We start from the raw sequence: 10285 nt of genomic DNA, 5'->3' as shown, positions 1-10285 counted from the left end.
TGCTCTTGTCAATTTTCATTAGCAGAAAACTGGGGAACATATGTGGGAATAGAGTTTAAGATTGAAAAATAATGGTAGAAGAAACATAAAGTTGGATCGGGCCAAATTTATCGACATGGACGAACTGAGCAGAGATTTTGGATTCGGCATTTTAGCTTGAAGAGCTGGGAATGGCTCTCACAGTTCGTTTGCTGGTTGACTGAACTATGTACCCCAAAGTGGCCTACACTAAACGAAGCAGAAATGCCATAACTTCCTTGGTACAGGATAGAGAAAGTCTCTAACTGCTTAGGGAGATTGAAATGCTACAGCACCCACTCTGCCATGTAAGACCCACTCACCCACCCACGGAGTACCTAGGAGACATACCCTTCACCACACAGCGAAGAATACATGAGCTCCAACATCCTTAAATAATTCCGTGATGGCTCTTCTCTGCAGGTAAGAAATTACAGCGGGGACGGCTGCTCTCAAAATGGGATCTCTAAATGCAAGGGCATCGTGAGGAAGCAGGGACCACGTGGTGACACTTTATGGCCAAAAACAAGGCAACTGGGAGTGGTGATCATAATGGACAATAGAGCCCAAGCTGTCATCAGTAGTCTGACAGACTTGGCGTTGGCCGCTTGATCATGATGTGCCTAGCACCGAAATAGATGGGTGGCCTTCTAAATTCTTACATGATCTGTGTAAGTGGAAGAGTTCGAGGTCCAGCGAACAGAGGTCTAACTTGAATCACCAAATAGAGTGACGGCCCCTGAATCAATTCTAAGATTTGAGGCAGTTTACGGTCCCAGAACCTCTTGAATGAAGGAGAGGCTGGACCCCCTTAAGAAGGAGCCCCACCACACTGCAAGCGATTTATTCTGATACTCTCTCCCGGCCTTCCCCAGAGGAGCCCAGGGCCATTTGTCAGGGTGATTGCATTTGGGAAAAGGAAACAATCCAGCTTTGGGGGATTCCTGAACACTGGCTCCAAACTGACACTAGTTCCAAGGAAACTAAAGCGTCACCGAGGTCCACCTGTCAGAGCAGGGGCTTACGGAGATTGGGTGATCACTGGAGTTTTATCTCAGTTCTGTCTCACAGGGGCCCAGAGGATGGGTCCCCGAACCCATCCAACAGCATTTCCCCAGTTCCAGAACAGACACACTCAGCAAGAGACAGATCCCACATCGACTCTCTGACCTGAGTGAGGGTGGTAATGGTGGGAAAGGCCAAGCAGAAGCTGTGGGAACTGCCTCTACCTGACAAAACGCTAAACGAAAAAAATACTGTGTGTCTGGAGGGTTTCCCGCCAAAATTTGAGAAGCAAAGGAGGGCGAGTCTCACCTCGTCCCCACGGAACTCACTGATACGGCTTGCGCAGAAGACAAACGGATTTTGGAAAATGACAATAGACCACCGTGACCTTAACCAGGTGGTGACTCCAACTGCAGGGCAGTTTCGGATGTGGTTTCATTGCTGGGGCAAGTCAGCATCCTCCCACACCTGCCATTGACAATTCTTTTTTCTCTAATCCTGTTAGTAAAGGCCATCGGAAGCTGTTTGTTTTTCCCCCTGGCAAGACCAGCAGTACACCCCCGACCTGGGTCCCACCAAATGCCTAGGAATGAGGGATTCCCTCACCATCCAGGGTCAAGGCCCAGCCCAGGAGCTGCAGACTGTGTGCTTTGAGCGGGGGCGGGGCGGGGGGAAGCATCTGCCCAATGCCTCATAGACCTTCTCCCTCCCTCTCAGCCATTATTTTGGTTTCTACCACAAATACCCATAAGCAGAACATAATATTGTTTTTCATGTTTTTAAAGTTATGTAAATAGTCTTATAACGTTAAGTACTTCTGCTACTAGCTCATTGTGCCAATCTGCAGGCAAAGTAAGTTTCTGAATGGCTCATTGGTTAGCCAAGCAAGGAAAGCCATTTTATTATGTGGAGTTAATGGAATCCTGTTTGATTGCACAGTAAAAAGGAAAAAAAAAGTGACCAGAGGAAAAAAACACATTAAGGTCTGTTAGACTTTTGTTGACAACTCTTGCTCAAAGAGGTGAAGACAATTAGGAACTGCACCAAGAATCAATTTTTTAAAATGGCACGAATGATTTTGGGTGGTTTTCCTTGGCTTTTGACGGGTAGACAGATGCTACAGGTGAGGTGAGTTTGAAGTGAGGGAAAAATTAGCCTCCGAAATGGTCTGTATGGAATAGCTACAGGCAAGAATGCTTTCAAAGAAATTGAGAAGACACTCATTTGATACAATCTGAAGTGGAATCGGCTAAGACGCGTTGCAGTTGATGACGGTTAAAATACGTGTTGAACAACAAAAGGCTTCATCGAACAAATTTACAAAGCCTGTGAACATGGACGGTATTTAAAGACTATGGTTATTCATTAGTGGTACTTTGTGGAACATATTTGACACTATTTTGCATTAAACCAGCAGTGTCAATGATGAGCTTCATTTGCTCTGTGGACTTAACCATCATCAGTTCCGTGGATTTCTTTTTTTAGAAATAAAAATTCAATATCCTATTCTCCCTGCCACACAGCAGTTTGACAGCTTAGCAATGGTAAAATGTTACTGTGATATTTTAAGGTCAGACCCAAGACTGAAATTTTTCTAAACAAGGACGATCTTTACCTTACAGAACACTGAATGGCTCTGAAAATTAGATTTTTCTGCAGAATCGATTATGATTCTTAATAAACTCAACCTAGAATTAAAGGCGAAATAGCACTTACATATGAAACAGACAGCAGTAAAGTCACTTGACAACTGATGTTTGAATCACAAAGAATGTCAAGCTACTTTACACACATCCCTACTGTTAGAAGTTAAGATCAATTAGATCTCAATTTATATATACATTTGTATCAGATATTTTTTCTGAGTTCCAGCTACTGGCACAAAAGTGTTTTTCAGTCCTCAGAGCAAGGACAAAAGAGATCTCCATATTCCAAAGTCAGTTTGTGCAACTAAAGAACATCCTTCTAATCTTTAGTTGGACGTGGTCTACGATCTAATGACATGCTATGATACAAGAGAAAAATCGAGAAAAGAATCTAATACAATTCAATGAATGCCTTCCGAGTGATAAATGTACACACTTAAAATCTCGTTTGCGGACCGATCTCAGTATTTGTCAGTACCGATGAGAAAAGACATTTTCAAGGATGAAATATGTAAAATTTCATGATAGATCAGCATTAAGAGATGAACATCTGCAATCAATTTTAATGATAGAGAATGCTAATTTTGAATGTCAATTAAGCTCAATGTTATCTCCCCCCAAAAAGTATTTCATTCTTCTCATTAGTAAACCTATATTACAAAAAAAAAAAAAAAAAAATGGTACCCAAGTTGTGAGTCTGCACTGATCCCTCCCACTCCAGCTCAGCCTACAGGTTCTGTCTCGCTTTGCCCAGTACATATTTCCATCTTCCTTCCTTCTTTCGCAGTAACTCTAGGTCCCAAAACATCAACATATTTACTCATTTTCTCCATCCCACACACACATAAAAGATTTCAGAATTGCTAGGCCCATACCACTCAGGTTCCCCAGTAGACAGATAGAAAAAGGTTAAGGACATATACCCAAACCAGTCCTGCCCATGTGGCTGGGAGAAGGGGAAATGAAGTCAGCACTGGACCAGGAAGAGTGACGATTTTATAAGAAAAAGCAGCGACCTGACTGGAGGGTAACCGAGATCTAACGTGAATGATTCTGCCGCGGGGAGCCCAATCCTGGATGCTACTGTCTGGTTGTCTGTATGGGGAAGTGTCTTCAACGCAAGAGAAATTGCGAAATATCACAGAAGGATATTTCTAGGAGGGGCCGGCGAGGCATCCTCTGATCGACTTCTGACCAGGTGCGGTAAAATGCTCTGCAGTCGCTTCTTCCCACGTGCTAGTTCCCCTGCACCATCGCCCGGCCCCCACGGCCCTCCGTCCTGAGGCGGGGCATACAGGTGCGCAGGTCTTTTCCTGTGAAGCCGACCTTGGGATCCCTAGTGGTTCTGTTTGTCCGAAGACTCTTGAAATTAAACATGTAGAAGTTTAATTTCACTTCAGGGACGATGAGGAAGGTGTGGCTTCTTCTAACCGAGACCAGGCTCGGAAAAGAGGAGAGGCCTGTTGAGTCTTCTTCGTACAGCTCTGTAAAGCAGGGCCAAGCCACCACTGCCAGAGGTGGAATGGGAAGAAGGGTGGTGCTGGGAATGGCCGGCCTCCCCTTTGTCTGTCTGGCCCAGGGCTGCAGGGCGTGTTTGCTTCTACTTGTTCATGTCCCTTGGAGCAAGGTCTGGGGAGGAAAGGCGGCTGGAACAAGAGTGTTCTCACCCCACAAGTCATAATCTCTTTGCCTCGTCTTCCTCTCCCCCTTTCTCTGGTACCCTAACTTTAATCATTTGAAATATCGGGATGTGCCCAGGAAATGACACCCTCAGGCTCTCCCCCAACTCGTGGAGGAAACAGAAAGCTAAAGGTCTCTTTTAAGTTTTGCTGTGGTGGTTGTTGTTTGTTGTTGCACTTTGCAGTTAAAGTAGCACAACCAAGCTCTAGAAAATTCTACAGTTTAGACCGGGGACCTACAGCAGAACTATCGGCCAAGAAAACAGTTCGTCTGGGCTTTCTGAGGGCAAAGATCTGACGGCAAGAAGGGTCAGATTACATTCCTGAATGTGTCGGAGGTCATTCTCCACCAGGACAAACGGAACGAGGAGGAAAATTCCCACGCTTGGAGGCAGAGGGAATTCCAGGGCAGAAGGCAGCTTAGCCCAGAGCTCACAAGGCCTGAGGACCCCGCCGGCAGGCAGAGAAGCAGAGAAAAAGAGCCGAGAGTGGAGTCTGTACGGAACGCAAGGCCGTGAGCTTTCCTCAAAGACTGCGAGGCCCTTGGAGTTTGACCACGTGGTGACGGGAACACCAAACGAAGCCCCCTATCAAGCCAGTGTGACGGGAATGACTGCAGGGACCGAGGTCTCATGGTGGCTCAGAGGTTTGAGCTGCCTGGCCCAGACGTGGAGCGGGCAGAGAAAGAATCATCTGAGTGGCCACGGGATTCTCCGCGCACAGTTCCAACTTTTGGAGAAATCCGTGGGCATGATCGTTCGAGAGAGTTCACCGTGGATAGTTCTGGGTTTAGTTGCTGGCCCGGTTGCTAATCCAAGGGAGCAGGTACCTGTCCCTCACTGGGCCCTGTTTGCTCACTCCCCCGGTGAGGGGCGTCTGTGTCTTTGTAGCTAAAATCCGGTCATTTCGTTCTCCCTTAATTCCCTTCCCTGGCATCGAGACAGTGGGTCAGGAAAAAAAACTTTGGAGAAGAAAACCGTGGGGGACGCGCTTAAAGGACAAAGCGTGGACCCACGAGAAGGCAGGGAAAGGTGAGAAAGGAGGAGGGGTGGCCGCGAAGCCGGGGCTGTGTGGTCAGCGGCATCGAACAGCAAAGGGCTCAGAAGCAAGAGGGCCGAAGACCGTCCTAAGCCTGGCGATGGGGAAGGGCAGGGATGGTTTTTTTCCATAATCACATCAGGAGAGTGAACAGGTTAGAATCGAATGATCATGAGGTGAAGCGAGAATGGGTGACCCCACCCCACTTCTGAAGAAAGGGTAGGCAGCCCGCTTAGACCCGGTTTGAAGACCCCGGCTGAGAGCAGTAGGGAAAAAACTAGCAACAAGTGGCTAACTGGAGGATGAGAGCCCATCGGGCCAAGCGATAGAAGGGGTTTGCATTTTCCTACGCTGCCCATACGCTGCCCATATTTGTACATTTGCCATACCCGCTGCTATTCACTCAAAGCACCGAATGCTCACCAGCCTTCTTGATATCCAGAAGTTTCTTTTACTGATTCCCTGCTTCCTCCTCTTCATTCCTTCCCCCCGCCCTAGACACACACACACACACACACACAGGCACGCACGCATGCGCACAATGAGACAACCCTGCGGATGACCAACCACACGCCCTTGGGGAGAGTAGTTGCTTGGCCTGTCCTTGGCTTCCAGACCGTCTGGCGTCGCACCCAAAACTGCAAGAAAGAGGAAGAGCTGGACCAGAAAAGCCTGGAAGAACAGGTCCAACTGTGCCGGTATTCGGTCAGACACACACTTTCAGTATACAATTCTAGGAAAGATGAATGATGATGCTTCGTAAGGAATAAAAACCAATAGCATTCCTGACTTTATTTCTTGCTAAGGTGACAGCAGGGAATTGCGAACGCAGGTCTAACTGGCAAACAGCACCTCAGGAAGGGAGAAGGCCCCAGAGTGCCTGGGGCCAGGGGCCGGAAGCAGCGAAGGGCCGAGGCTCCTCGGGGGGCCCTGGGTCATCATTTGGGGCATTATCTCCTCAGGAAGTTGCAGGATTCCAGAAGGGCTGTGGGACACAACAAAGCAGGAGATTCAGAAACCGGTTTCTTTTCTTCGATCAATAAACCAATCAAGGAGAACACGAGAACAGACTTTCTCCGGCCCTTCTCCCTCCATCGTTAAGTCAGTGCTCGTCCTGCTCACCCTTCCCCATGGCCCCTCCCCCTAACAGCTGCAGGGCCCAAGGGAGCCCATGGCAGCTCTTGTCCCGACCTGGGTGATTCTCCCCACCCGATTTGTCTCTAAACAAAATCCATCGAGACACACTCGATGGATTGTGTCAGACATTGATGGCCCTCTAACTTCTGGAACGTGAGCAATTAACTACGTCATCAAAAATATCTCCAGGCACTGCCAGGTGTCCCATCGGGGGCAAAATCACCCGGAGTTCAGAAGCACTAATACAGAGATTCTTGGATGGACTTCTCCTATTCCTAGACACCCCCGCACCGCCACCAGCCAAGGCCACCAACATCCTGGGTGAAGGGCCAGGAGTAGGACTCTGCGTGGTCCGGGGACACAGGGCGGCCGTGAGCCCTGAAATCTGAGAATCATCACCTGAAGCCTGACAACGCTGTGCGATGCCTTCGAAATATTTTTAAAGGAGTAAGTTATTTGTCAGTACATTTTCCTGGCTAAAATCTTTTTTTGAGCATTTGTATCCTCTATAGTTGGTATTTATATGGTAACTGTCTAGAAACCAGAATTCGTCATTTCTCAATACATATGTGTGTACATGTATGTACCTGTGTATATATACACACATTTCATTTTACAGAATCAAAGGATCCGTTTCTAAAAAACCTCCATGACAGTCACAGTCAGCATTATAAAAATTTAGCATATTATCTACTGCTTTATTTTACTCTCTACTTCTTGCACCTCATCAATGAGATTGTAATTTCCTGAGGCACAGAGATGTCGTATTGCCTTAACATTTTTATATCCATCTTCCTTCCTCGAATGCTGTTTGGCCCTCTAGCCTTGACCTTCACCCTTGGTGATTTCTTAGAGATGCTACCTATGGTTCACTTACGGGAGATAGAACACCGTCTCAGATTAGTAACAGCTGTGACATACTCTTGTCCCAAATATTGTTCATATGTCGTTTTGCCTTGGAGTTTGGCCAGACACTCAGTGTTGTCGTTGAACAGAAGGTTTCTGGTTTCAGACTGGAACAAGCAAAACTTGCTCGGGCAGTCACTTCCACTCTTTCCAAACCGAGCCTGTGTCAGGAGGAAAGACAGCCAGTGAGCCGCCGGGGAGAGTACATGGGTTAAGAAGGCCAAGGACATTTCTTCCCTCCTGGGAAACCGTAGGGTGCACGGAGCTGAGCTCTGGAGTCCTTCCAGTGCCTTGGCCAAATGTCCCCTGTGCCATGTCCTCCTGCCACCCAGGCCCCAGGAGGAAGCCCCATCCGGGGCAGCACCCAGACTCCTGACCACTTCTGATCTCGCCTGCCATAGTCTCTCCTTTCTGCTTGACCTATAGCCTCTATCCTTATGGGTGACAGCTGACGACTTTTGAGATCTGCCCCCCAAAGTGATCGATCACCTACGGCACTCTAGCAGACCAGCCCTCTCAGAGAGGCAGTCTGCATTGGGAACCGTCTCTGCCACGGACCAGGTCATTGCCACTTATTGTGCCTATCAGGGCACAATTCCAGGGCCTCTGTCTTTAAAGCACATCTAGAAACATGATATTTTGATACAAAACTAGAAGCTCTAATAGAGAATCACAGGCTTGAAAGAAATCGTAGGACTTCCACTTCTCACGGATCGCCTTAAGGCGACAGAAGCTCTGGGTTTGTTGTTTGTAAAGATGTCGCATGCAGCGGCCTTGCCTAGAACATTGCTCAGTCGGCCCAGATTCAGGGAGCTTGACCAGAGCACGCCACTTTCTACCTAGTTGTGGGAGGAAGGCTCAGTCGCCGCCCTCATTGGCCTGAAGAACAAAAGGAGGGACAAGGAGAGTCACCATCTCCGAGCCGGGCAGTGAGCACAAGTCCAGGGGAATGAGACTCAGGGCAGAAGTGAGGTCACTCCCAGAAAGCCCAGGGTCAGAGGCCTCTGTTGTCCTCATTGAGACTCTGGGCAGCCCCGTAGCAGGAAGCAAATACTGTCACCACCAGCTTCAAGCAGAGGGACTAGAAAGAAAGGCTTGGGATGGGCTGTTTCATCTAGCTCTGTGATCGGCCCACCTAACAGAAGCCCATGCAGTTAAGAAAGGGCAGGAGCCCTGGCGGTCCCTACCTGTTGTTCCAGCAGCACCTGTTCCAGATGTTCTACCTTATCTTTCCGAGATACCACACCATGATTTGGGGACACGGCCAGGTGACAGCTCTCAGCCTCAGTCACAGGCTTCCGGGTGCCATCAAGACACAGCAGCTCAAATTCCTCCACCTTCAAATCCTTAGCCCATGCTTCAGTGCTCTTCCCTGGGGAGAGAAAGAAGGTGGCATCAGCCATGGCTGCCCAGCTTGGTCAAAGGGTCGTCCTTCCTTCCAAGGAGGTGGCCTCTTGAAATGCACATACTGGGATTGCAATGAAGTGAAGGAGGAGGAAGCTTTGTCCTGCACAAGCTACACGAACTTCAAACATATCAAACATTATATCAAACATATCAAACATATCAAACAATGCTGTATCCACCCAACGAAGTAGAATTCAGCCATAAAAAAGAGTGAAGTACTGATAACACACTACGACATGAGTGAACCTTGAGGACATCACCCTAAGTGAAGGAAGCCAGACACAAAAGGCCACTTATTGTAGGATTCCGTGTATGTGAAATGTCCAGAATAAGCAGATCTAGGGAGACAGAAAATGAAGGGATGGCTGTCCGCTCTGGCTGAGAGGGCAAGTGACCGCTAACGGGGACAGGGTTTCTTTACGGGGTTCCGTGAGCGTTCTGGAATCGGACTGGGTTGGTGGTTGCCCAACTCTGTGAATGCGCTGGAGACTGCTGAGTTGTACGGTCTGAATGGGTGGATTTTACAGTATGCGTATTGTATCTCTCTAAAGCTGTTAATTTTTTTTTTTTAATTTTTAAGAAGAAAACCTCCAGCTGTGCCATATATGCCAGTGAGTTTCAGAAAAAGGACAGCTGGTTTGTGTTCGAGAAGAAATTGTTTTCCCCTTTCTTTCCTATTCAAATGCTCTGAGAGCAAAGAGAGGAACTTCTAGGGGTTTATCAAATAGATTTCATCAGTGCCGATACAGGACAGTTGTAAAATCCCACAGAAGCTTATTAATTAAATTCGACATCAATCCGATCCCTGGAGATCACTTAGGTTAACGGTTCAGAAATCTGAAATGGAATCGCACGCACGTCTGTGTGTGTGCAATGTAGGTTCATGGTTCAGGCCCCCGCTTCTCGCCTTCTGCCCTGTCCCCACGAGAAAAAGCCCCATCCACTCTCGTGGCTTTGTCTGCTTGACACTGAGGTCACTGCAGATTTACATGTCTGGCCTCAATCCCTCTCCCAAGAGACATGAGGAAGGAGAGGCCGCGACTGTCGATGTCTTTGAAGGAAGGAGGCAGAAAGTCGAGACAGTTTTTTTCTCAGGGGAAAATTGCAAGTCATCGGCTGAGGAGGACGGGTGGGAGGCTGCGTGAAGACGGAGCAAAGGGGCACAGTTCAGGAGGTAGCAAATGGCTAGGAGTCCTGAATTTGGTCATTACGATTTTCATCTAAACATCAGAAGAGAGAGTGATTATTAGGCATTGGCTGCATGTGCCTGTGATGCTGTCCCCATTCACTCCCAAGGAGTTTCCAAATGGGGGGTTCTCTGGGGCTGAATGGGGGCCACTACTTATCTTTCAAAAAAAGGGAAATTTTATTTGCATATGTTTAATTTTTCTTTAGCATCATCCACACTCAGTTTTCCATAGGCTGGGAGAGGCAGATGTTGTGCTTCTG

At 47.8% G+C, this 10285-nt stretch overlaps 1 protein-coding gene across 1 annotated transcript in view; it reads right to left on the bottom strand.

Moving 5' to 3' along the window:
• Positions 1 to 6170: 6170 nt before the first annotated feature.
• Positions 6171 to 10285, bottom strand: part of LTF (lactotransferrin) — a 33426-nt gene continuing 29311 nt past the window's right edge. Inside the window, exons 13-15 of the mRNA XM_023529019.1 lie at positions 8617 to 8801; positions 7401 to 7590; positions 6171 to 6371 (exon numbers count right to left, since the gene is read on the bottom strand). Of these exons, the coding sequence (XP_023384787.1) occupies positions 6337 to 6371; positions 7401 to 7590; positions 8617 to 8801 (410 nt within the window). The 3' untranslated portion in view covers positions 6171 to 6336. The remainder of the gene's footprint in view (positions 6372 to 7400; positions 7591 to 8616; positions 8802 to 10285) is intronic.

Source organism: Pteropus vampyrus, unplaced genomic scaffold (genome assembly GCF_000151845.1).
Source record: "Pteropus vampyrus isolate Shadow unplaced genomic scaffold, Pvam_2.0 Scaffold35, whole genome shotgun sequence".
NCBI lineage: Eukaryota > Metazoa > Chordata > Mammalia > Chiroptera > Pteropodidae > Pteropus > Pteropus vampyrus.
This window is presented reverse-complemented; position numbering and strand designations above follow the sequence as displayed.